The 27,457-nt window shown below is 40.4% G+C and overlaps 2 protein-coding genes across 3 annotated transcripts in view; one reads left to right on the top strand and one right to left on the bottom strand.

Moving 5' to 3' along the window:
• Positions 1–8,625, top strand: part of ORC3 (origin recognition complex subunit 3) — a 51,429-nt gene extending 42,804 nt beyond the window's left edge. Inside the window, exons 15-20 of one of the 2 annotated variants that reach the window (XM_080938755.1) lie at positions 51–127; positions 1,584–1,684; positions 3,694–3,835; positions 6,265–6,381; positions 7,045–7,124; positions 7,783–8,625. In XM_080938755.1, coding sequence (XP_080794881.1) covers positions 51–127; positions 1,584–1,684; positions 3,694–3,835; positions 6,265–6,381; positions 7,045–7,124; positions 7,783–7,888 — 623 coding nt within the window. In that variant the 3' untranslated portion in view covers positions 7,889–8,625. Of the gene's footprint in view, positions 1–47; positions 128–1,583; positions 1,685–3,693; positions 3,836–6,264; positions 6,382–7,044; positions 7,125–7,782 lie in introns of both variants that reach the window. The other variant, XM_080938754.1, reaches the window with a different exon arrangement.
• Positions 8,626–11,464: 2,839 nt separating this feature from the next.
• AKIRIN2 (akirin 2) lies at positions 11,465–25,558 on the bottom strand. The gene is made up of 5 exons (XM_080938590.1): positions 25,197–25,558; positions 15,703–15,846; positions 13,124–13,273; positions 12,371–12,442; positions 11,465–12,208 (listed from the first exon to the last, which is right to left on the bottom strand). Exons 1-5 carry the CDS (start codon positions 25,423–25,425, stop codon positions 12,198–12,200), a joined length of 606 nt encoding a protein of 201 aa, XP_080794716.1. The 5' UTR covers positions 25,426–25,558; the 3' UTR covers positions 11,465–12,197.
• Between the last annotated feature and the right edge of the window lie 1,899 nt (positions 25,559–27,457).

Below are 27,457 nucleotides of genomic sequence, written 5' to 3'. Positions count from 1 at the left end.
GTGGGAAGTGATCTATTTTCTGTTGTTTACTGGTTTTGCATTCAAAGCAGACAGCAAAGAGGAAGAGGATGCTTGTGGGTCACAGCCAAAGGGACTACAGAAGACAGACCTGTATCACCTTCAGAAGGTAGGAGTCTCTCTCTCCCTTCCAGCTGCACTGGGAGGGGTCCCTTGTCATTGGTGCTCTCAGTTCTCAGCTCCTTCTGCCAGTGTCATCACTTTCACATCTACATCACAACCAGGAACAACTCAAACAGACATACTGATGACATAGAAACTGCAGGGAGAGGTTGGTTTTCTGTGCTAGTTAAAGAATTAGAAGGCAGGAAAGAAATGTTACAGGAATCTAGAGGAAATCTTGGGTAACTCCTGTGGAGACAGTGTAGACGTTATATATAATACCAAGGAAATCGAAATCTCTTTTTGTGTCCTTAGTCCTGTTAATGAAGACAGTAACCAAGTGCCCAAACAAGCTGGACAGCAATTTACTAGGTTTTGTTGTTGTTTTGTTTTATTTTAAAGTCTCTGACCCCCAACAAGGCAGGCAGGCTGTAACTGTTGAAGCTGCCAAGAGGAAGATAGGCTGGCGTGGCCGCAGGCAGCCTTGGGCAGGGGGGGTAGTGGTAGAGGCTATGGAAGCGCAGAGGATAAGGGTATTTAAAAAGCACACTCAGACTCTGGCCAGCAAAAGAAAAAGGAGCAGTGATGCCCAAGTCTTGCAAACCCAGGCGTACTTCAGGGAGGCCCTTTACTAACTACACAAGATGTTGAACTTCAGGAAGAAGGTAAATGAACCAGCCTTACTAGGGGAGCCTCCCAGCCAGGCCTCCATTGAATGTCCACCTACAGGTAGGTTCCATTCTGTACCACAATTCTGCTTGTCTTACCGTCGTCCTAGATTGTACATGCACACAGTCTACAGTCTACTAGACAATACAGAAACAATTCTGAAGCCTTAAGGAAGAAAACAGAATTGACTGTAAAGGGAAAATAGGACTATGGTTTACAAAAGGTATATGAATATGATGTTATTTCCCTTTTTGACCAGAGTCAAGGGAGTCAAATTTACTCCTGTAGTGCTGAGAAGACTGCAAGCTTCAGCCTTTCCCTTCTTACCCAACACTCAGGGTAAAAAGTAGTTGTCAGATGATCCTTCTTATCCCATTTTTACCAAGGTAACGTGTACCACATAATTTCAGTCTGTGTAAAACAACACTCAAAACATACACATACTGTTTCTGTGGGCCAAAACTGTGGTGGGAATGGATGGGCATTTTCTTCCTCATGTTCCTAAATGAAAATTCATGGCTTCTAAACAGTGAGCACTCTTGATAACCGAGTAGTGAAGTAAACTGCTCTCCTCTGCCCTTGGACATTCACTTGGCTCATGTTTACAGCAAAGCTTAGAGGGGCAGAGTCATCTCAGATTCTTCACAGGAAATAAAGCACGGTTTGATCTGGTTCTTTGTCTGCACTCTGTAAAGAGCATCAGCTGCCTCTCCACACGAGTGACAGCTCAGAGTGTTTCTGTTCCAGAGTCAAAGGTGGTATATTTTTAACCCACTCCCCACTATGCCCTGTAGTCCTTACTGGAAATGAAAGAGCTAAGGAGAACAAGTAAGAAGCCAACCAAGTTTGAAATGCTCAGAGAAAACATCATTAACTTCATCGACAACCTGGTGAGGTGAGTCTAATGCTCCAGTGAGCTAAAAGTAATCCTGGTCTTCCAAATAGCACCAGCAAACTTGCTGCCCACGGCCAATCCAAGGTGTTTCTTCCATCTAATTAGAGTTAGTATTTTTCTTGATCTTCTGTTCTTATTGTCTAATCAAATGACTTAGTTTTTTGTTGTTGTTGTTGTTGTTGTTTTTAACTGTCAGTTAAGGGGGGCAGGTTTCATCTAGCCCATTAGGCTTGGCAAGAAAATGCAGGAAATTTCAGAGTATTTGCTCAAATTTGCATTGTCCCTACCGTTTTCCTGCCTGTGGTAGGATGGGGACCAGCCCAGAGACAGACAGTGTATACTAGCCATGTTCCTGTTTCGTTCTGAATGTTTTATCAGGACAACTAAGTATCAGTACCAAATCTATATTGCAGTATCTACTCAGCAACTATCAAAGGTTCCTATCTAGTTTGCTTATGAGGGTACATTTTACTGCAGTTAAGACTACAGACTGAGACCCTGCCAGAAAAGTAGGAAAAATGTTCTGAAATGAAGACAGTTCAAACTGGCCAGCATGAATAGGAAAGTTACTATTAGTTATTGAAGAAAAATAGTAATGCTAAGAAAGAGGTAAAATGAACAACAGAGTATATCAAAAGAAAGTTAAAAAGAAAATGTGTCATTAAAAAAAGCAATTTATTGAGAATTGGATTGAAGGCCTGGTGAGGCAAGACATCGGTGCTAATGGTCAGAACCCTTGCCGCCCAGCCCTGCACAGCCCTGTGAGCCGGTCCTGCTCCTCAGGCTCGCCCTTCGCCAGCATGGAAACCTTGGCATCAGTTTAACATGCTTCCAAGCCAATACCCATGAGTTCCAACAAGTCCCAGTGGGCCACCCTGAGTTGTCTATTATGTCTGGCTCTTTAACCTCTCATGAGCTGCTGCAATAATGCTGAGATGATTGAGATTTGTTGTGAAATCACAAAACTTCCCACAGTGAGTCTTGGTGTTGTTACCAAGAGTTCTCTCCTAGGAGGAAAGAGGTTAAGATTATAGTTTGTTAAAGGGGAAGGAAGCAGAAGGAATGGGGCTGCTGTGTCACAGGCCCCTCTCTGTCACAAAGCCTGTCCCCATTTTCCACAGATGTGGTCTGAACATTTAAAAATACAAGCAAAATGCCAATTCAAACTGTATGCTGGTTTCCAAGTGGGAAAAGACCAGCACCTGGAGGAAGAATGAGCAGGCTCAGGGACTCGAGAGGAGGAGGCAGAGAGGGATGGCGTTCATGTCCAGTGTCCTCTTCAGGTCACGGAGCCAGCAGCAGGACAGAAGTATATGGGGCTTTCTTAGGGAGCGGCATCCTCTGTATGAGGTGAAAAAGCAAACTCGGGAGTAGCAGTAATGTGCTTGGTGGCTACACTGAGATTGTGACCTGAGAGATATATATAGAAAGGGTATTAGAGTGGCTTACAGGCTGTGGTCCACCTAGTCCAACAATGACTGTCTCCTGACAAAACCAAGAACCCAGTCCAGTGGTCATTCAGTCCACAGCCCTGGCTGCTCAGCTTGTCTTCAGCACATGTCAGAGTCCTGAAGAGGTAAACTAGGTAAACTAATAACCAGTGAGGAATCCCTCAGCAAAAGGAACTTGTCAGTGAGAACGAGTTCAACGAGGCAAACAAATGCCTTTTTTCCCTGTCCTTTGTACAGGCTGCCATCAGAAGGCGTGGCCCAGATTTAGGGTCTGTCTTTTCACTTCAAACGATCCAGTTAAGAATGCCTCACAGATATGCCCTGCTGCCTGAGTAAACATTAAATCTAGACATCACAAATACACAGACATTTTTTAAAGTAGTATTGACATATAATTCTGGATGAAACTATATGGGATCTATTACTTAGCTTTTGTTTGGTTGCTGATTTCACTGTTTATTAAGCAGCAAATACTCAGTCATAAAGGATTGACCAAACTGTTGAACTGAAAACCAACCAGTACATATCAAAAGCTGGTACCTGATTTCACTGTTTCAGAGAATACCTTCTGCCTCCTGAGAGCCAGCCTCTGCATGAGGTGGTATACTTCAGTGCTGCCGACACACTCCGTGAGCACTTAAATGCTGCTCCAAGAATCGCCCTTCACACTGCACTCAACAACCCTTATTATTATCTAAAGGTAAGAAGGAAGCCAGACTTACAAGCTTAACTCATAACTCTCCCAGGTATGCTCAAGGCCTAAACATCAGCATCACACACTCTAAGCTTGAAGTTCTGTCTCAGTGAACACAACTTTTAGCAGCTCTGGGTGCCGCCACTCAAACTATCAGACTGCGATACTAGCAGTCAGTAATCAACTGGAGGCTCTGTGCATTTGCCTCCATTGCTGCCTTTCATGTGGTAAAACCAGTGAAAAGGCATTTTGCCACTGAGCCTTATGACCTGAGTTTATAAGGAGACAACCTACTCCAAAAAGTTGTCTCCTGATCTACATGTTCATGAGCACACACACAAGAAAATTGTGAACAAAGCATAGGTAGAAAGCTTCAGATTATAATGTCTTGGAAAAAAAAAAAATCTTTTTTTCCTCACATTGTTTCTCCCTGTATCTTTGGCTGTCCTGAAACTTGCTCTGTAGACCAGGCAGGCCTCAAACTCAGACCCACCTGCCTCTGCTCCCTGAGTTCTGAGATTAAAGGGCCCACACCCACCACTGTCCAGCAGGAAAGAATTCTTGTGTAGCTGGTCAGTGGTCAGATAATAAGGCTTACTGAATTCCAAGTGCATATATTTTTAATGGGAAAAAACACTGGGATTTCATCATGGACTTTTGAACCTAACAGCAGTCTCTTCTGGGAGGATCTGCAAGGTACTGCTGTCGAAATCCTAAGGCAGCATACAAGGGAAGAAACAGTTACTGATTTCAGTTTCAAATGTTCGAAACTACCTTTGGTTTGATAGGTAAAATTAACACTGATTATTATTAAGTAGGTACATGGATGAATGTGTCTGCTCAGGAAGTTGTAAGTTTTCCTTCCAGAAAAGATGCTTTAGAAGGCACTTTTGGATGGATGTAGTAGCACGTTTGTAATTCTAGCTCTGCAGAGAAGACCACCAAGCTCAGGGCCAGCATGAACTTACTGAGGCTCTGAGAAAAGTGAAGTGAACTGCCAGTATAGCTCAGTGGATGAAGGGCTACAGTGACTACCCAGTAAGAAGCTTACTAGCCTGTGCTGGGTCCCTTCTGACCTTAGCATGTACCACACAGGCCATGCACGCAAGCACGCACACACACAGTAATTATATTTTTAGTTTAAAAAGTGTCTCCAAAAGACACCATGAACTACTGTCTGTTCCTTGTAAAATAGCACACAAATCTCAAGTGTGGAGAGAATATTAAATAGGTTACAAGTCCGTGGTTTTCAATGATGGTGACAGTTTCATATTTAAAGACTTGTTTGAGGATGTGCTCATGTGAGTAAAGTACAGATGACAAGAGTCCAGAAGAAGGGATAAAATCCCCTGGACCTGAAATTAAAGGTATGAGCTGCATAGAGTGGGGAACCTGGAGCAAGCTCTGGTCCTACACATACAAGCAGATGTCCTTAACCCCAGCCATCTCTCCATTCTTAATAACAGTAGTGTCTGATTAGATAGCTCAGTCATTAGGCAAAAGCATTTGCCATAAAGCCTGACTGAGTTTAATCTCATAGACTCAAACCATAGAGGGAAGGAGCCTACAACAGTCTCTAACACACACATGGTCCACCCCTATACATATACACATACATACATACATACATACATATGTGTGTGTGTATGTATGTATGTATGTTCTACGTGTGTATGTGTAGAAACAGACCTGTTTTAATGTGTAAGCTACAAATTAAAACATTTAGTGGTAGAGTTGCAGTACCAAACTGATATGGTCTTACATGCATTTTGTGTGTGAGATTTTGTTTCTTGATAAAACTTGGATTTCAAATAAGCTAAACCAATACTGACAGTTTCTATAAGGCTTGTGGTGTCAGGGCTCAGTGACTGAGTACCTCCAGCTCTTTTGCTGGCGCCCTCTCCTGGTCTGTGCAGATGACTGTACTGAAACAGCATCTGTTCACAAGGACACACTCATGCACATAAACAAAAATAATTTTTCTTCTGGGGGAAAAAATCAGGTGTGCAGTGTTGATTAGGTCATGAAGATTAGGCTAGGCTATATGAGAACCTGTTTCCAAAGCAAGGGAAACGCAGTGCTGAGAGCAGGCTTCTCCTTGGGAGGTCACATCTGCTCTGCTCACTACCGCCACCTAATGGCTACAAGTGTGTATGACAAACGCTGGGAGTAGCATTTTATTGGGTAATTATTCCCAGAGGCTTCTAAACTTTTGCAGCAAACTGAAATGTATTGTTAAGAGTCTCACAAAAAATTTGCAAATGAGATTTCCAAAAGGAAAATGTCTTATGGGCAGAGTGTCTAGAGGGATATAAGGAAGACTTGAAGTATGAAGAAAGGAAATGACAAGATTCTGCTTTACTAAATTTAGGGGTCCACCTACCTTTTGTTTCTAATAATTTCTAAACGGTCGTAACTTTGAGTCTGTGTTTCAGAATGAAGCACTGAGAAGTGAGGAGGGCTGCATTCCTAACACCGCCCCTGACATCTGCATAGCACATAAACTGCACCTGGAGTGCAGCCGGCTCATCAACCTTGCTGACTGGTCAGAGGTGGGTCCCAGAGCAAGTTAGGTGTTCAGTCAGCTTGCCCAGAGTTTTGCTTTTTTTTTATTATTTGTTTTGAATTCAACTTCTATTCTTAATTTTTTGTTTGCAAAGCAAACAATGTTGTTATGCTTCAGAAGTTCCTAAGGTCTTAGTACAGTCTTAGCAATCTACCCATAGGCTCTTTTCTGAGCCTGTGTTTTTAAAGCAAAAGCCAAAGGTTTCACATCAGCTCAGTGCACTCCACAGAATATAGGATGTGGTGGAAATCTCTCACATAATGGGAACTCTCCAGAGTTCTCATTCTAGAACACACGGAAAAGCAGGGGACATGCCAAAGGTCCTATCTTTTATCTTCTGGACATTAAAGGACATGCTGAATTAGAATCTTCCAAGAGAAAGATTCATTTTCCTGGAGTAAGAAATTGGCAGAGGAAGTGGGGATTGACTAACTGTGCTTTAACCCTCTAACACAAACACAGTCAGTTTCACTATTTTTAATGAGTAACTGGTAAACTTAGTGTCATTAATCACCTCCATTTGAAACCTGATGTGAAAGATGTGCTGGGTATCTACAGCAAGTCCTAAAAGCTGATTAGTTCTAGAACTATCTCAAGGGTACAGAAAAGGATGCCTAACTATTTTTCTTATGTCTTGTCTACTCAAAAGGCTTTTGCAACAGTTGTGACAGCCGCTGAGAAAATGGATGCAAATTCTACAGTCTCAGAAGAAATGAGTGAAGTCATCCAGTATCCTTTTAAAACCAGTTCTACAGTGTCCTAGTAACAGTATTTTTAAGTTTCCTGGGTTTTTTTTCCCCTTTAAAAAAAAAAAAAAAAAAAAAAAAAAAAAGCTAGGTCATTTGCTTAAACAAAGGGCCTTGAATTTAAGCCTAAGCACAAAAAGTGAACAAAACCCCACATCTAAAAATTCATAAATATATATTGCTTCTCAACCATACCACCACCTTCATTTCTCTAAATATTCTGAATTTAGTTAGTTTGAGCTCAAACCTAAAATTATGTTCTCAATTTATATCCCAACTTTTACTAAGGAAATTAATTACCATTATTGAATTATCAACTTTTAAAATATACTTTTATTAGTTTGGGAAGGGAGTGATTCTAAACACAAATAGCCTCCAACAGTTTTCCGTTTGCTGGCTCATTTGATGTTTTTATGAGCCAGGGTATCATGTAGCCTCGCCTGTCTGTCAAACTGCCTCTGTCTCAAGCACTGGGATCACTATAGGCAGCTCCGTTCTGACTGCACTTAACATTTCTCCAATGGGATTATATAGTTTAGTAGTATTTATTTCAATTTATCAGTTACTATTTACACTTTGAAATTTCATTTTAGTCTTTTTGTCAAACAGATAAAACCCTAATTTTCCTTAGCATCCTCCAGTGCTCGGTTTATCAGAGCTGTTTCTGAACTAGAGCTTCTAGGCTTTGTAAAGCCTACGAAACAGAAGACTGACCATGTTGCAAGGCTCACGTGGGGAGGCTGCTAAAAAGCAAACACGCGAAGAAAAGAGTTCCACATCTAACTCAAGAAAAAAGGCAAATCTGGCCTATTTACACATTTGTATCAAAACGTGTTTGCAGTACTTCAAAATCTAACAAATGCATAGTCACTATACATCACTAAGTTTAAGCTAGCCATCCTGGCTTGTCTAGTGTGTAAGTGCTGGAACTTTACATGGTTACTTCTCAGCAGCACTTGAAGCACTCTGCACACCAGTACACTGTGTAAGAATCAATCTCCAGGTGTTTTTCTTGCTAGGAAGGTTCTAGAACTGCTCTGCCTTCCCATTTCTTGTAGTCTTGGCAACTTACCAGGCCCAAAGCTTTTTGGTTTTATACTTTAAGAACAGTCACGGAGACATACAACCAGTAAGGTCCTTCACAAACTGCTCCCCTAACTTACGAAACTCAGAAATGTAAAGGTCTAGTGAAATAATATCTCCACCACCTTAATGATAAGAACTCAAGGATCAGACACCTGGAGCTCCTTATTTAATACTGTACCCAAGAGAATCATACCAAAATTGTTTGCAGTTGATTCAGAGAACCCATGTCCATACTTTTAAAAAAGCTTTTGACTTGTATTGCAGGTTATATGCAAGCTATGATCCTTCCTCCATACGCCCATTAGGAATTTATTAATGCCCAGATGAGAAAATGTCTTCAAATAACACAACGTGTCATATGTTATGAATATAAAATAGAGGCATATTTTTGTCTTGTCTGAGGTGTGTGTTCTTGTGTTTTTCTTTTCCTAGGCACTTACCTGCATTTGTGCATGTATGCACACTGACCTTTCTCTCTGCCACCTAAGATTAACACATGAAAACCGCTCTCATACTATCAAAAGGACCTGTAAGAGGGAACCATCAAACTGATGTGATTACTTAGTATCCTACAGAATGCAATCCTTAGCTGAGGTGCCTGGCACTTATTAGATATTTTAGAAAATGAGATCGGTATTTTCCTTGTACTTTATTTAGCAAAGCAGAACACTTTATATACAAGTAACAGCAGGGCAAGAAGTAGGATCGTCATGTGGTTTAAGAATGGTCAAAGTAGACCTCACTCGAGAAAAGTACAAGGAGTGAATAAAAAACTACCCAGGAGGATTTATGGGCGAACCCACAGCAGTAACCAGTGCCCTACGGTGGGAGTACCCCAAGCATATCAAAGGAACAGAGACAGCTAGACTGGGTAAGGTGATCCAAACAATAGAAACTGAGTGAGCAGGGCCAGAGGGCAGGTAATGAAGCTTGTTTTCTTAGGTCAGAAGAGATGGTTTCAGTGACCCACACGTGAGAGCAGTGAGGACTGGCTGACCACTGAGATGGACCGTCTCAGTGGATTGGGCAAGGCAACTCTTACTCAGGGAACAGCAGGGTTGGTGTCGCTGCAGATAAACTACAAGTCAGATGCACATTTAGAGCCCTAAGACCCTTTCTGCCTATAAACTGGTATCGTTACCATTGGGCTTGCTATGGCCCCTATGGCGGCCCTGCTGCTTGGTGCTGGAATCTCTAGGAACTGAAGTCTAATGGGAACTTCCCCAGTCACTGGGAGCATGGCCTGGAGGAAAACTTGGGTCTTTATTCTTAAAGCTTAGCTCTACACTGGATTCCAGCCATGTTTGCTGCCTAATAAAGCAACAAGGACAACTGTTCATATACTAAAACCTTCGAAATGGAGTTAAACTTCCTGACTTTACAGATCAACCTGAGTATTTTATTGCAGTCATGGATGATTGAAAGAAACAGCAGCAAAGATGAGTTTGTTTGGATATAAAAATCAGTTACCTGTTAGACATCTCACAGTGAAACGCTACACAGTAAGATGGACAAAGTTATGTTACTACAGATCACTGAAAAGAGGCAAGGAGATCATACTCCAGCTCTAAGGTGTATGCTTATTTAGTTAAAGATTCGAGAGAACTCTAACAGTGAAAGAGAACAGGCAAGTATCTTAGAAGACAAGTAAAGACTTTGAAGCTCATATTCATAGATTAGGTAACTTGGTTAACTCAAGATAAATTTACCAGGTGACCTAAGCAAGTATCCAAACTGAACAGCATATGCTCTTACTCTATGTAACACTAAGAGTTGACCAGAATTTGGCTTGTACCGACCACATCAGGCTGTCCACAAGTGCCTGGATTCCAGCTCCAAGGGATCTACCACCCTCTCTTTGGCCTCTGGGGGCACTTACACACCTGTGTGGACAATCTCATATACAAGTATCAAAACGTGTAGATCTGCCTTCTAGTTTATAACATCAAAATGGACAGGTTATGTTAATGGTGGCACAAAGAAATACTCAAAGCGTAGTCTTTCCAGAAAGTTGGCGTCTTGGTTGAATTCTTACGGTGAGAGGAGTTGGAGTGCTAAAAGCACAAGATGGACAGCACTGAGGTTAGAGAAGCACACACAGCTTCCCAATACAGTTTAGCTGTTTATACTCGAAAAGCCAAGAAAGTAACGACACCATCCTTTCAACTTCCTTTTCAACTTCCGTGAATGTTCTCCTAACAAGCTGAGAGCTAAATTCGAAAGATAATGTAAAGATTTTGGTTGACACAATGGGGGTAAGTGAGAGATGCTATTTACACTCTAAAACACAGATACATCCCAGAGCGCCAATAGCACTGAGACCGGAAATCTAAGTGGGATTTGTTCACTTTACAGCCGGCTGCCCTGTACTAAGGGGCTTTTTGAATCTTGTGAAAGCCACAGAACACACTTGGGGGCTTATTTTTAAATGAGGTTATTAGTAAGTTAAGACTAGTCTAATGACTGGAAGTATGTTATTAAAAGTCAAAGGGGGCCAGAGAGATGTATACAAGTAAAATATCTTTGAAAAATTCAAAAGAATTCACTGAGCAATATTAAGGGGGTGGCCTTTAACTTAATCCTGACCCAACTATCAGGATTCCAAGTATGTGGCTAGCACCTCAGCTTTCTCAGCACTTTGTGTTTGGAAACCATGTGTGGAAAGTATGTTACATTTAATCCACTCACTCACTGTGATGTTAGTGTTGAATACTGAGCCCCTCTCCAGCTCGTATGATGTTGATTTTGTCTCAACAAGGCTTGTCTAAATCAGATTAGCCTGTGGCATGTCTGTAGGTGACTGAATTGCCTTAACCAATTAGGAAGAGCGCTAACCAGAAAGTGGGTGGAGCCATCCGCTCAACTCAGTAGTGCGCATTTATTGCTGCTCTGAGCTCCTGTGGCAGCAAGTTCCTGTTGTTCTGGTTTCCCCACAGTGATAGACCAGCAACCTGGAATTCTGAGTTAAAATAAACTCTTAATACCCTAGACTGCTTTTTGCAGGGTTATTTGATCACATCAACTTGAGCAACCATGCTTTCATAGATCACATCATTTGAAAACATCAAAACTGGATTCAAAGGCACAAGTTCTACAGCTGTTTTAGAACTTGTTATATAACATGCTGTTATACAGCAAGTTACAGAAGCAGCTTTGAATCAGAACTTAATTTCTGAAAACAGCATTTAAAAGGTAAATATTACCAGAAAATTAACTTCATTGATTCCTAGAAAATACTTAACGTTTAAAAACACTACTTTATTCCAATACTATCCATGTGTACAATTTGAAAACAGGCAGAATGGAAGTAAATGTTTTATTTTTCCAACTAAACTCCAGTGCTACAAGGGCAGTAAAACAATACACTGGGGGAGGGGGTGCAGCAATAAACATTTGTTAAAAAGACTGATAGAATAAATAAAACTACCAAAAAATAATAATAAAGGAAATCATATAAACCCATTCTGAAACCCCAATAAGTCCTGAAATACAGAAATGCCCTCCTCCTCCACTATCTCACAGAAGTACTGTAGACTAACTGCTTAAATGTCCTGGGATTACATTCTAAGTTATTAACTGGTTACAGCTTGGTTGTAGTGCACAATTAAAATCACACTAACTTCATCTGACGTGTCATTCTACAGTTTTATTTACATAACCAGTGAAGGGCATGTTCTAGAATGCCAGCTTTAATCCCTTTCAAACATTAATATAAAGAAGCCAAATTGTAATGATACAGCGAAACGAGGCCACTGGTATTAATACAAGTAGCAAAGGTCCACATCCGGGTGGTACTGACATCACGGAAATTTCCAAAACCAATTGCTGCTGCCTAAGAGTGGTTGCCACTGACGAAAGCTTGAAATAACCTGTATTCAGATGGGCACTGGCATTGCTGCATGTCATAGTTGGAACCTCCTGCAACAACTCAACAAGGAACAAGGCAGCCCACAAATGCAAAAGGCGTGATTCATGAAACATCTGGAGGAGAAAAGGAGCATTAGTATGGAGTCGGGCAAGATCACAACAAACAGTATCTTCCTAACACCACTCCTCACATTTTACTTCTGCTTCAAACTAAGTTTTTCTCCACACTTTTTATCTACTCACTTAAATATGAAAACATGAAAGTCAAATACTTACAACTAGCAGGCTGTTCTCCATATCGCCGCATTATCTGGTCATGCGTAAACTTCACAAATGCATCATATTGTTCTATAAGTAAAGGTATGTGTAAATTATGTGACTTACAAAATATGCTATCTAATGTATCGAAAAATATCAAGCAATGTGAAAGCACTCTTAACATCATAATGTTTTCCATAATCTGAATAGAAATTGTAAACAGTTCAAATAAGTGTTTTCCACAGGATACAAAATAAAAAATTTAATTAATACTGTAGCTGATCTGCATGGCTAACTCATCCCTGGGGCCATGAAGGTGAGGTATGGGCTTTAAGAATGTTAATTCTTTTTTTTACTGAAACACTCTGGTCCATAGACAAGACTATACCAATGTATATAAAGACTATATCAATGTAAAAACCCCTGTGGGAAGTAATTCTTACAGTGAGTTTCTAGGTGTGGTGATTTGAATAAGAATGGACCCCAGAGTTTCATAGATTTGAATGCCAGTCACCAGGGAGTGAAACTCTGAAAGAATTAGAAAGATTATGAGGTGTTGGCAGAAGTGTCACTGGGGGGAGGGTGTGGGATGTGAAATGAGAAAGTAACTCTCAAGTGTTGCTGTAGTACCATCTGTATGCCACCGCGCTAACCCTCTAATACTGGGAGCAAGCTCCCAAGTAAATGCTTTCTTTCCTAAGAGTTGCCTTGGTCATGTATCTGTCCAAAGAGATCTCCACTGGGATCTTCTAAAATAAACTCATTTGTTACCTGCAAGTTTTGTGTTCAGTATTTCTTCATATTCTTCTCGAACCTTCTCTTCCCGTTCTTTCAACAAACGTTCACAGATCATCCCAACCTGCCTTAGAGTAAATAAGGGCTGTTCTTTTTTTAATGGTGAGGATGTTGCAGATGAAGTCCCTATGTACAACATGAATAAAAGATCACCTGATTTAGAACCACAACAGAATACTTCCCAAATGAAGGTTTCATTGAGAACTTCCCCATGTTGTTTAACATCTATTATCTATGATGAACAGGTCCAACTAATAATTTGATTAGACTTCGACTCTGGAAAAAGGGATGTTATCTAGAGGAAAAGCCTAAAGATGAGTAGAGAAAACTTGAAAACAATCCTTGCAATGATGGTGCCCATCACAAGACTTTCAGTCTCCATTCCAGCGCACACATGCCTGTTCAGAACTTTCAGTGGCCGATTTTTTAAAATGTGCTAAACAAGAAATCTACCTCTGGTCTAAAGCTTTAGTTCATTATTAGAGTAACATGATTATACTATAAAGACCCTTACTTTATTGTTTAATATTTATTGTTTATATTTTAAGGCCATTTAGCTAATCACATCTGATTATTCTACCACTTTAATAATCTTCATTTTCCAAACCCCTTAGCTTCCTTTAAAAAGAGTTGCAGTAGGAGAAGTCTGCAATGCAGACACTTATCCCTTGCCAAGGGAACACAGTTGATTCTAAATTTGGAATAGTAACCATGATCCCCACTTTTGCTAAGAGAAGTTAATTCACCCAAGTTCAAACACTCAAAACCACGAAAACCAAAGTTCCAAAACCAGTCCCAATACCAGTGTCTGTCAATTTCAAATTAGCAAGAATCTTCCCTCTGTGTTTCTGTAACTAAAAGTTTTTAAGAGAAAACTTTCTTAATGGTAACTGTTAAGACAGTAAGTAAGCATGGATCTGCATTTAAAAACTTTAGGATATTAACAAGTGACTCATGAACCAAATTTCAGAAACACTAATTTCTATGACCTCCTAAAAGAAAGAGCTCTCTCATCATGCTTATTTCTTTGAGTTGTATGCTTTATTCTCCCTCAAAGAGTTTGTTTTTCGTTTATGATAACTGCTAGGATAGTCTGCAGAGGGACAAGAATTCACCTGCATTGTATGCTTTCGAATTCTGAAAGATTGATATAATAGCCATTGACATCATCAAGTAGTGACATACTTCATCAAAAGACTTCCTTAGACACTCATCCCCTATTTAAGGTACTTTAATCTAAAAACATTTTCAGCTTAAAGATAGCCAAGGACTATTCACTGTCTCCCTGCTGTTGAGTACTGCACACAATACAAGCACACTCTTGAGCTACAGCTGTTTTCTCATCCTGATGTGTGCTGCCTTTATCTGCACTGACTCACCCAAATGAACCACTTGTTAGATCCATCTCTCAATCAAAATAAAATGCATAGTATCTTTAGATGCCAACTACCAAGGCTATCCTAACTTACTTTGGAATTCCAAGTCTTGTTAAGACTGGCAAATCTCTAAGAAACTAATATTAGTAGAAAACTTAAAGATCATTATAACTTCAATAATCACACCTTTGGTACACCTAGTGCTCCCTTCCCCCAATTGGCAGCACTCCAATATTTAGCACTGAACAATTTCCATATCAAATTTTACTTGATTACCTTACATCTTTGATTCTTAATACCAGGCTTTCTAATCCCTAAGGAAAACAAGTGTCTCTGAAATAAAAATTTTGACAGGGTATTAACTAAAGGTAAGATGGTTCCTTTTTTGGCCAAGTAATTCAGCATTACTAAGTCAGCCCTTTCCTATTGTAAAAAAGAAAAAAAAAAAAATAGTAGACCATTTTCTCTAAAGGGTAAATAAATTTTAAAATGATACACAATTTAAAATTAAAAAACAGAAAGAAGAAACCCATACTTTAAGGAATGTAGCCCAATGTGACCTATGTACACAATGTCTGAGAGACTACATGGACAAACATTTCTATAATGGTTCTATCAGAAGATTTTTTTAAATATAACTGCTAGATCAATAATTATAGGAAATTCACAAAATGGCAGAGTTAGGGCACTATTGTCTAACAGAAAAGCATATGGTGAGGCTAGAGAGACAGTCTGAGTTAAAGGCACTTGTTTTACAGGACTCAGGCTTGGTTCTTACAGCTACATGGCAGAGCCTCACAACCATCTTAACTAGTTTCAGAGGATCTGACGTCCTCTTTTGTCCTCTATGAGCACCAAGCATATACATGGTATATGTTGTACATAAATGCAGACAAAGGCATAAAAATAAATGGGTATTTTTAAAGCATACAGTAAACACTTGTGAGTTTTTAAATGCAAGTTATAATGTCTACTTTAGGGGTTGTAAAGATGGCTGTCTGTGGTTGGTGGGAATATAGGTGGTGAATACTTTTAAAACACACATTACTTTGTGTAACTTTTTTAATCTTAGAAAAAACAGGTCCTTTAGGTCATTCTAGGCATTCTGCATTACATTTCCCCATCATTTCTCACATATACTTTATTGCATCCTCATGTAAAATTATTAAGGGTTATTACCTGGTGATGCTGGTCCACTGATGAGAAATGCATGTGGCTGTGAATCAGAACTACAGCCTGGATCTGTCTGCTGAAAACTAGCTTCTAAATGTCTTCTCTTCTGCATACGCTTATATTCCTGTTTTATGTTGTACAGAATTTGTTCTAAAAGGGAAAAAGTAAAAATTTGGTAAAATCAAAATTTTTATACTAAAGCAAAAAAAAAAAATCCAAAATATTTTTTTTTCAAATAACAAAAAACTGTTTTCCCCTATGGGGCACTTTTTCAGAAGTAGCATATCCAACCCTCTTGAGGCCTCTCTGGGCACAGCACGTGACATGTACTCCCAGATACACACATACACGTAAAATGAAATTAAAACAACACACAAACAAACCCATATACATAGGATCTGGAATTCAACAAAGTCAAATCCTGCTTGTAAAAACTAAATTTCAGCTTTTTACTCAAAAATAGCGGCCAGGTAATCTTTCTTCATTTTACTCAAGGCAAACTCAGGACCTACACAAGTAGTCTATAAGTATGGAACTACTTAAGTTAACCAGTACTTCCAGTAATGAGAAAGGTTGATGATGTACATTCAAGCATAAGTCTAAAATAACAACGTACAAGAGAATTAAAATTTTGTCATGCATCAAACTGGATTAATATGAAGCAAATGACACCCAAAACCATTCTAGCTTTAACAATAAGGCATTCTGCATGTTGGGGAGAAAGCCCATGTGAAATAACATGATCCAGCCAAGGGTAATACAGCAGTACATAAGAACCACTGCACGACATGCAGTTGTCTGTAACACAGCCACTGAAACAAAACTATACCCCGAATATTGTTTGTGAGTCAACAGAATTTACTCTACCACAATTTCTAACTGAAATAGGTACCATTTCATCTGTAGGAAATGCCTGCATGAGGTTTCCACTCCCCTTGTCACCCACACTTCCAGACAGATTTCCTCGCTAACTCAGCTAGCTCCATGTGAAACTAAATTCCAAGAAGTTTATTACTAATCCCAACTGAAAGCAAAAGTGACAACACGCAATAAAAACTGCACAAAGGGAAGAGTGAACTTCCACATTCAGCTCAAGACTCACAGAAACAATCCTGCTCAATATTTAATCACTGGTGCCTTTCACTGTTAAAATTGAGTAGTCTCTTTTCTTTCTCTAAATATTCAGAATTTTAAAGGATTATTGCTTTTAGGTTTTTATTTTAATATGTGTATGAGTCTTTTGCCTACATGTATGTAACTGCATCATATGCATACAGTGCAGGGCTTGGGCGTTAAGGACAGTTAAAGCTAACCTTCAAAGACTAGAACCCTGGACCTCCAAGAGTAGCAGGTGCTCTGAACCGCAAAGCCAACTTTCCAACCCTCCTTTGTGTGACTTTAGACGCTGTCAATTCCATTGTAACTAAAAGAAAAAGAAACTCAAGTGCTAAATGAATTCAGTCAAGTTATCATTAATTCTGTCAAAGGTTTGTGTGTCTGTGTACCCACACAGAATGCCTATGAATGCATAGTTCATAACATATGGTTAACTTCAGGATAGCTGTGTGGGTTTTAACGTTTAACCTTTTTCAAAATGCTAACTTTTTTTTTTAGTACAGCTGAGGGTCAATTTTAGTCATTTTCTACTTAAGGAACAGTTGTCAGTATGAAATAAAATTATGGTCATGTAGATTTACCTTGATATGAATAGTCTCTAGCATTCATCAGAGGTATCTTATCTGATAAAACTATGGACTATCCTGTTACCAACAAGCAAAGTATCTTCATTAAAAAAAAAACCAAAAAACTCTTCTTAGAACAATATTCTAAAAGGTTTTAAGCTAATGATATTTTGATCTCTAGTATCATCCAAATGTCATAAAAAATGTGGTAAAGTTTATTTACAGTCAGAAGCTTCAAAATGTACTATACTACCTCTTTGTGACTTTTACATAATCACTACAAAGCCATTGTTCCTCAAATTCATTAGTCTTCCTTTATGAGTGGTTTCTTATGTTCGAACCCTTTAAAACAGTGCTTCATATTCTGGTAGCCACCACCATGATACTATTGTTACCACTACATAACTTTAATTCTGCTAGTGTCATCAACTGTTATGTGAATGTAAAATATCTGATATGTGACCCCCTCCAAAATGGGTCACCACCCACAGGTTGGGAACCATGCATCTACTTCTAAACTTTACTCCCATATTAATAAAGGCCAAACAAAACTGTACCATAAAGAAAATGCTTGAAACAGCCAAGACTAAAATTCAGTAAAACTAGTACTTTGAGCCCTAGTCCAAAGGCAGTCTACCTAGTGAGTTCCAGACTACACAGTGAGCCACTCTCAAAAGGCAAACAAAAAATTTTAAGGTATAATTTAACATTATGATTTATCAATTTAAATGTAAGATAAAACCACAGCTTTCACTACTCTAAAAATTTCTTATGTCCTTTTACATCACACACACACACCCCTACCTGTCTCCAGTCTTCAACAAGCCAATACTCACACAGTATCACTACATTTGGCTTCCTGCATAAGTGGACTTCACAACTAAACAGTACAAACATTTTTAACTGCACCCATGCTATGACAAACACGTGTTTCCTGTAATCATTCCTAAGCAGTGTAGTATAGCGACTCTTCTTCACTGTACAGGCTTGGAATTCATGCACACTCCATCAACTGATTCCTTCCTATTCATCCAGTTTCCTGTTAATGGCCTTCTAGACCGTTTCCAATTAAACTCCTAAACTTAAGTTTCAGTCTGAGGATGTTTTCATCTGTTTGGTAATACCTAGGAATGGTATCACACTACCTTATCCCATGGCAAGTGAATAATGATTTTATTTTGTAAAGAAACAAACCAAGGGGAAGGGGCTGGAGAAATGGCTCAGCGGTTAAAAGCACGGACTGCTCTTCCAGAGGTCCTGAGTTCAAATTCCAGCAACCACATGGTGGCTCACAACCATCTGTAATGGGATCTGATGCCCTCTTCTGATATGTTTGAAGACAGCTACATTGGTGTGTGCGCATGTGTGTAATAAAATCTTAAAAACAAAACCAAACAAACAAGCCACCAGAGTATTACCATTCACATCATTACTAGCTACTACTAAGTTTCCAACACTTGATTCTGTCAACTAAAGAATTCAAAAATTCATTGCCTGTGCTGTTCTGTACATTGCTAGAATGCAACTACGTCAGCTAAGCTGTACTTGCCCCCAAATGCTCTCATACCGACAGCACATGATCAAGAATGTTATGCAGTCCGTGATGTAACACACAAGATCCTGGCAGCACAAGCTGAAAACCACTACATTGTTCTGATACATTTCAGTTCAGGAGTTAAACAGCTTTGAAGCTGATAAAGACCTTCTCCCAAATTTCCCACACTCAATATTCTACCATGTATACTTCTATCCAGACACTTGACTGACTTAACCAGCAGTGTGCATATATATATACACACCCGCCTCTTCTTAGAATGGGCATCTATGTTCAAGGGAGTGTTCTGTTGCTGTTTTAAGGTATTAATCTAAACCAGTAGATTGCTGCATATCACAATACCAGTAATGTACTTTTTCACACTAAGCCACTGAAGGTTGGTGGTACAGCCAACACCCATTTACTGTCCTGTCACAGCATATATTATGTATCGATACTTTAAAGGACACCACTTAGAAAAGTGATCACAGGTAATAACATCTCAGCACCAGATAGTCTCTTGGGGACCGGGATAATAATATTTGAGAGATTCGACTTCAGCTTATTCAGTTGCTAAGGTAGTTTGTTTTATGTTGCTCACAGTACTTATTTTTGAAGCAGGATCACAATATACATCCCAAGCTGTCCTCAAGCTCAGGTGATCACCCTGCTTAACCTGAGCTACCACACTCAGCACTATCTCATTTTAAAAACAAAAAGGTTGCGCACTGTGGCCTTTAACCCTGGCACAATTGGATCTACATAGTGAGTTCCAAGACACTAAGAGCTATGTAGAGACCCTGTCTCAATAAATAAATATACAAATAACGAGAGGGGGGGGAGAACAATTCTCCTAAACTCATCCCTAATCTATTTTCATCATTTTTTCAAGTGTTAACAAAAATGCTAAATGCCAGTGCACACATAAAGATAATGTCAAATGAGCAAATCTCTGACAATGGCAAAAATTCCCCAAATTAGACTAAAATATTATAATGCTGAAAGTCCTTACTTATCATCCAGTAGGAATATGAGGAAACATTAAGTAACATCCTGGAGCTGGAGAAATGGCTCTGCAGTTAAAAGCACTGTTGCTCCTGCAGAAGGACTGAGGTTCCATTCCCAGCACCTACTCACAAACATCCCTTAACTCCAGTCAATTCCCTCTTTAACTTCCATGGACACTGTTATGTGTGTGATGCACATTCACAAATACTCAAACACATAAAATAAGTACTTTGTTTAAAAAAAAAAAGCACCCAGAAACACTGCTTACATATTCACTGTGTAACTCAACTGAATTAATACTTTGCTCATAAAATATTGTAACTATAGGGTCACACAATGGTCTAAAACCGATATAGAACTGCGATTTCATTGTTTTCCTAATTGCAGCACTTCCAAGAGAAACCTGGGAAATGTCAAGCAAATAACCCAGCAAATAAATTCAACATTTTAAAGCTTAGTGGTAAGACATTAACCAATTTAATTTAATTTAATACTAACTCTGAAGCCATTTTCAAAGTTGGTATCAGTCTCATTTGACCCATAAATACCCTGAAAATTCAGGGACCTATTTTAGACTCTTAGTGGATCTCTCAGATATGTATAAAAGTTGGGGTAAACTGAGTTCTAGAATTGCTGTATTCAGCAATCAAAGCATAGAGCAGTCATCTGCAGATGCCAGACATGTTCAAATAGACTGGAGTATTTTCCTTCTCCATCTTCTTAAAGTTGACAGTCTTATCAGAGACATCAAATCAAAATGCATCAAATTTTCACATATGAACAGAAAAACTTTTTGTAGGTTAATAGTACTGGACAGTATTTAGGTCAACAGTATTGGACTCCACTAAAAACAAGGACTACAAAGCCTACAAAATTCTGATGAACTAATTCAGTTACAGGTACTTGAACATACCAATCTCCAATACCGTTATCTAGTGGAAAGCAATCTGCAAGGAGCCCAAACTCTGCCCTTAGTTTGTATTTTTAATGTTTCTTTTCAAATAGTAAAATACTGTCAATACTAGACTCTGAATTTTTCTTTCAGACTTCATTATTGAGACTCATTTATCTCATGTTTGTGCATTTGCTCACACATCCACAGTTATACACCTGCCACAATGCTAAGGTTAAAGTCACAGAACAGTTTTTTGGAGTTGTTTCCTCTCTTTCCACCACATAAGTCCCAATGATCAAACTCAAGGGCCCTTGGGCTTGGCAATAAGCACTTTCACTGACTGAGCCATCTTGTCATCCCTGAATCTGTTATTTTCAACCTTTAAAAAGTATTACTTCCCCCCTTTTTCCTGGCCTGTCTTAACAACAGGAATAACATACCCAAGTAACAAAAGAACAAAGCCATTCAAAAGCTGAAGACTTCTCTGTGGTAACTGACTGCTAGAAGCATCTCTCCATGAGGTTAGCGTGTGTTTCTGTACAGGCTTCGGGGGTTTTCGGCCCCCTACCTTAAAAAGTTAACATGAATAACTGGGCTGTTCTTTAGTGGCCACAAACTTAAGGGGTTTTTTTTTGTTTTTTGTTTTTTTGCCTTTTTTGTTGTTTTGTTTTGTTTCTACAAGTATTAGGATCAAATTTGGGGAGATTTGTGCTAGAAAGAATTTTACCACAAAGCCCACATGCCAATTTCAACTAACAGGATTCTTAAATGCACAATTTTAACTGGAGCTACACATTTCTAAATATCAGGTTTACAATCCATAGCACAGAAACCACTACTAAAGGCGTTTATTTGCCAAATCTACTGAAAAACTAGAAGTAATTTAACAGCTGTCTAAATAACCGCAAAGATTAAGAGACACTTCTGGCTGACTATGGCACCTGAAGGTAGACACTGCCTTCTCCAACACATTATCATTTGTTTGCCTAGAACCATTCCTATCTCCTTTAACCCAGCTGGTGTCTCCATTTGGAGGCATGTATCAATGTCTAGTGAACAATCTATTCTCCATTCACAAGCTGTAGTTTCCATTTTTTAATGGAAAGTTTCCAACAAATACAATGAGTTCTTACAATGGAATTTAACTCTTCATCCAACTCAGTTCTTAAACTACAGCAAGCTAGAACCAAGCAAGCTACAATGTACACATTAATATTAACTAGCCAACTCACAAAGAAGCCAGCATCCACAGAAGGCCATTCACGAGACCATTGATTCACAGTATAATTATAAAAACAATGTGTGAGATTATTTGACCGACAGCCTGACAACCCCTTAACAATGATACATAGTATCAAAACAGCTTCTTTCTTGAAAATGCCACTATAATTTTTTGGTTACATAATAAGACATAGATAGGTGGATGGATGGATAGACAGACAGAAATAAATAAGACATAGACAGACAGACAGACAGACAGGTAACTAAAAAAAAAACTTAGGTTACCAAATGAAAAGCCCAGTGCCAGTGCTGGGATACAGCCCCTTAAGCTGTTGGTCAGGGGTGTCCTAGAGACCTCCCAAAATGATGCTGACTATACTGTTAATGTTACTGACAAGTTCCCCTCTTTTTAGCTAGTTTCCACAGCCACAGGTGTTTTGCAGGCTACTATGAAAGAAAAGTCATCCAACAAGCCTTACCCAATTGTGACCACTCTCAAGCCACAAAAATGATCAGTTTGCCACGACAGGCCCATCAGTGCAACAGTGGCACAAATGTCACAGGGGTAAATGTCCTGCTTTCTGGTTGGGTTTATGATTTCTGCCTGACAACCCATGGCTGGAGCACTCATGAGCTCCAGGGATGAACATGCTATCAATCTACCCCCTAAATAACTAAGTGCAGAGATACAAATATACAAGATATCTTGAGGCAGAAGAAGTGTAAGAGCCAGTGTCACAGCCAGTGTCTCTGGACATGACATGCTGAAGCACTCATGAATTTACAGCAAGAATGGCTGCCTGGCCACATTTATACACAGACCCCATCCTTAGTCGAGGACCTATTAATGGCATCTGACAGAGAAAGTCAATTTTCTTAAAGCCCTTAGTAGGTCAGCCATGCTCCAATGAATGACCCCAAATCGTGAGTATATATAGGCAACACAAATTGGGACTTAAAGTTATTTTAGGAGGGAGGGAGAGGGAACATGAAATTGAGAAGCAGGAAAAGGTGGGTGAGATGGACCTTGGAAGAGTGAAAACAGGACTCCCTTCAACTAGCCCTCTTCTCAGTATGTTGCAAGTTTGAAAAATATTGACTTAAATAAGTCATATCAAAGTTTGGAATCACCTTCCTGGAATGTCTAAAATAACAGTGTTTAGAACAGTGCCCAAGTTCTTGAAGCTACCAAGATGCCACATCAAGACTTCACGAGCAGCATCAGAAGACGACAGAGGTTCCTGAACTAGAGCAGTGAGAAAGACAAACTGCATAAGCTTCCAGGTTCAGCCACACATTTACTGTGCCCTTAGAAGCTAATCATCTACGTTAATATTCAAATTAACTGAAATGCCAACTTAATATTTAGCAAACTCTAAAAAACACCAATTAACATGTGATTTTTAAGTTTCAAGATGTGGTCAAACTGTCAGCTGGCTAAAAGACTACCAAAATTCCTAATTATTTTACTGATGTCCTAGTTGGGATCTGAGAATGAGTGAAGAACATTAACCACGCTACAGACACAGCACAGACACAACAGACTGGAAGACGACCACTGTGGTTTCTGAACAAGTTCCCTTTAAATAAAGGAAGGTGTCATGGCTCCCTGCATAGGGATAGATCTTAACTCTCAAACCTAACACTGGCTCCAGTGAAATTTATTGCTAGTTGCAGCTATTTTGAAATGGCCTCATTAGTAGTAGATCGGACACCATTTCAATGTTTGAAGACAAAAATGTCTGCCCCAGGGAGTTCACTCTTCACTTTGCTCCCTTGTTTTTCAGTGATGTCTAAGGCACTGGGCTCTCAACCCTCCACAGGGGCCCAACTATAAAATTACTGCTGCTACGTCATAACTGTAAATTTGCTACTGTTATATTGGAACGTAAATATCTAATAGTTCCCCCTGGGGGGTCTTGACCCACAGATTGAGAATGAGAAGCACTCCTCTAACAAATCAGTCATTAGTGCCTTTAGGCATAGATAAGGCGGAGGGACAGTTTAGGTATGATTGCTAAATAAACTTTTGGAATTCCTATGAAAACTGACTCCAACTCTTAAAAAAGCATTAGGCTATGTTAGATCAAAATTTTAATAGCAACAGTAGGTAACTGAGGTTCACCAAGGATTTGGGTATAAATATTTAAATGTTAAATAAAACACAGTTCAGTCAATTTCATTTGAATGTTCCCATCTTTTTAAAAATGAGTTACTGAGAAAAAAATAAGCTGATCAAAGGCTTTAAGTATATCACTAAAGGCTTGCACACACAAAGGAAACAGACTTACTCCGAGTCCATTAAAGTCTACCGAAAGATGTGCCGGTGGCACACAAAGATTTCCAAATGCGGAGGGAAAAATCCCCAGGTACACACTTAGTGTACAAAAGCAATCAAAGGTACAACCCCGCAGACACTTTCAGAAAAGGTTTCAGGACCTCAAGTTCACTGGAATCTTGATTTATTCGTTACTCACGAGGCTAGGTTGTTTTCTTCCAACATACTTCGTTGGGATAACTAAAGCATTTCCAAACAAACTAGTCAGTCTCAATGTGAAGTACGCCTTCCTTTTCATTAAAAGTTCAAGATTTCTTAAGGACTAGACGCATAGTGAGATCACATTACAGTACTCGGGAAGAACATCTGCTTTGTTGTTGACCCTGCTAGGGAAACAGGTCTTGACTCAGCCAAAGTGGCGTTCTTGTGGGTGATTAATGACAGGCCTACAACTCGCCCCAGTGACATCCATCCCCCTCCAAACCCCACCCCTTCTATACTAAGACCAGCCAAGTCTAAAATGGAGGAGGGGCTGCCTTCTCGCCTCAAACCACTCAGTCACTGAGTTAATAGCTGCAACCAATCGATTCAGCCCAAGAGACCGGGAGATTAGGGTGAAATGTGACCCTTCTCTTGCCTGGCTTATGAATAATATCACCCTCTCTGATCATTTCCGCTGAGTCTCTACAGAAGGAAATGATTCTAGTGATCCTACCCCAAATGATCTGCCTCACAATGAGGTACCCCACAATGCCGGCCATCCCGACCCGTACCCACCCAACCTGCCGACACCACCGCCACCTTGGTTCGGGCCCTTCCCTTTGTGTCCCCACCCAAGCGCCCAGCCGCAGCCCACCCGGGCACCCCGGGGCCGAGGCGCACCTGTGGTGAGACGAGAGGAGACGTCGCCGAAGGGAGAAGGCTCCATCCGGAGATACTTCTGCGGCGAGGCGGCCGCGGCCGAGGCAGCGGCGGCGGCGGTGGCGGCGGCAGGGGAGGCGGCAGCCGAAGCCGGTGCCGACAAAGGCGCGCACCGCCTCCGCTTCGGAGATGCGGGGCTCAGCAGTGGGTCGAAATCCAGAGTCCTTTTCAGAGTGGCTCCGCACGCCATGGCGGCGGGCAGCCGAGGCCCGGCTCGGGCGGGGCCGGGAAGGACGAGGGCAAACGGGCCCTCCGAGGTGCCCGGTGGGTGTGGGGCCCGGGACAGCCGAGCCGCGGCAGGTCGGGAGGGCGAGGCGCGAGGGTCGCGCCGCCGGCTCGGGGCCGCTCCCGAGAGGCCGGGCCGCCCCCGCCGTGCGCTCCGGCAGAGCGCGCCGAGGCTCTAGCGCGGAGACCCGCTCCCTTCGGAAGTGGACCGGGCCAGAGGCGCGACCGAAACGCGATCTCCAACAAGCCGGTGCAGACAGACGCTCTTGAGCGACGGCAACGCGCGGGAGCGTCGAGGTAGCTCGGCCGCACAGAGCTAGGCAATGCACTCGACCCTCTCTTCTCCACGGACCAACTCTACCACCCGCCGCCGGCCCCAATATGGCGTCAATAACAACGCCGCCGATTCAAATCCTGCGGCCCCAGGGCGCCTGCGCACTGGGGGCGGGCCCGCCAGAGTGCATTCTGGGATTTGTGGGGTTTCGCTAAGGACAGGAATCGGCCTGAAAGGCGGTTACCCACAAGTCACAGAAACTACGACTCCCGTCATGCAAGGCGCGCGATCCCAAGTTCCGGGTTGGAATTTAAATACCCCCTCATAAGTAAAAGAGTTTTAAAAAAAGAGGTTAGGAAGAGAAAGGAGAGCCTCTGAGACAGAAGGGAAGAGAAAGAGAACTCGTAGGAAAAGCAAGCTAAGCAATTTAGAGACTCTGTTAAGATTCATCATAGTGACTTAAACAGAATATAACAAAGGGCCAATCTAATAGTCGGAGAGAGATTAATTTAGCTGTCAAGAGCGCCAAAACCCAAATCTGTCACCTGGAGGGGATAGGAAATAATGAAAATACCAATTTGGAACCTCAAGACAGAACAAGAGTAATAATATCAGATTACAGGATCTTTGAGGTCTATGCCTGGGGTTCCCAGATAGCTACTTGTTTGTGCTTATTAAATTCTACAAAGCTGAAAATTAGTAACATTTGAAAGAAACACAAAGTAATCTTACTATGAGCAAAGAGTTATCAACAGCAGAAATTTGTTGAGTTTGGAAGGCTGGGTGGGGTCTAGGAAAAGACAAGGAAACAAATGCCAAGGGAGCAGGTCCCACTTTTATAAGCAAAGTGGGAAGAAATGTTTCTAGAATTTGTTTTTTAAACGAATATCTAAAATAGGGATCGATTGCAGCATTGATGGAGTAATTTCTGAAGATACGTTATATCTTCTGCTTGTGGCTGCGAGCTCTCCACCAACATTCCATGACTATCATATGGTTATAAATAGTAAACTATATATAAATAGTAAACACAAGACCTAACCTTGGAACCTCATCCTCCTCACATTATTTTCAAACCATTTTTTAAGAGATTTATTTATTTAGTTTATGTATATGAGTACACTGTAGCTGTCTTCAGACACACCAGAAGAAGGCATCAGATCTCATTACAGATTTGAACTCAGAACCTCTGGAAGAGCAGTCAGTTCTCTTAACCACTGAGCCGTCTCTCTGGCCCAACAATTTTCTTACATGAAATAAAATAGTAAAAAATAAAATGTAGAAAGAGAGGAGAAATGTTTGCTACTTTTCATATTGTCTGAGTAGTTATAAGGCTAGCATCAGGAACAGCAATTCTAAATCAGAAGCTGCTTTAAGTCTATATACAGAGCAAGCATTGCCTAGGACAGAAAAAAACTGGTCATTCTGAAAATGAGTGCATTTAGGGGAGAATAGACTTTGTAACTCTTTCACCAAAGGCTCCCTAGGCTACTTGAGCCTCCTTTGAGCACTGTATTCGTAATGCACAGTATTTTGTGTTAAAAATATGAGTAATTTTTATTTTCTTTGATGGAATGTGGTAGTTACTTTTAGTTGATTGAATAGATTATAAAATAATTAGAACACAAAGAGCTGCTAGGACTACCCCAATACATTTGTAAGGTGAAAATGTAAGTCAAACTGTATTTAATGACTCTAACCCCCTACCTATCCAGCGGCTAGT

The sequence above is a fragment of the Micromys minutus genome, assembly GCF_963924665.1.
Source record: "Micromys minutus genome assembly, chromosome: 26".
Lineage (NCBI taxonomy): Eukaryota > Metazoa > Chordata > Mammalia > Rodentia > Muridae > Micromys > Micromys minutus.
Note: the sequence above shows the minus strand (reverse complement) of the source record. Positions and strands in the feature narration are given on the sequence as shown.

Coding starts and splice junctions, on each gene's coding strand:
- AKIRIN2 (XM_080938590.1), bottom strand. CDS start 25,425: ATGGCGTGCGGAGCCACTCTGAAAAGGACTCTGGATTTCGACCCACTG. Junction 13,274..15,702: donor CAGTGGACCAGCATCACCAG/GTAATAACCCTT, acceptor TGTTGTACATAG/GGACTTCATCTGCAACATCC. Junction 12,443..13,123: donor ACTGAACACAAAACTTGCAG/GTAACAAATGAG, acceptor CTTTACTTATAG/AACAATATGATGCATTTGTG.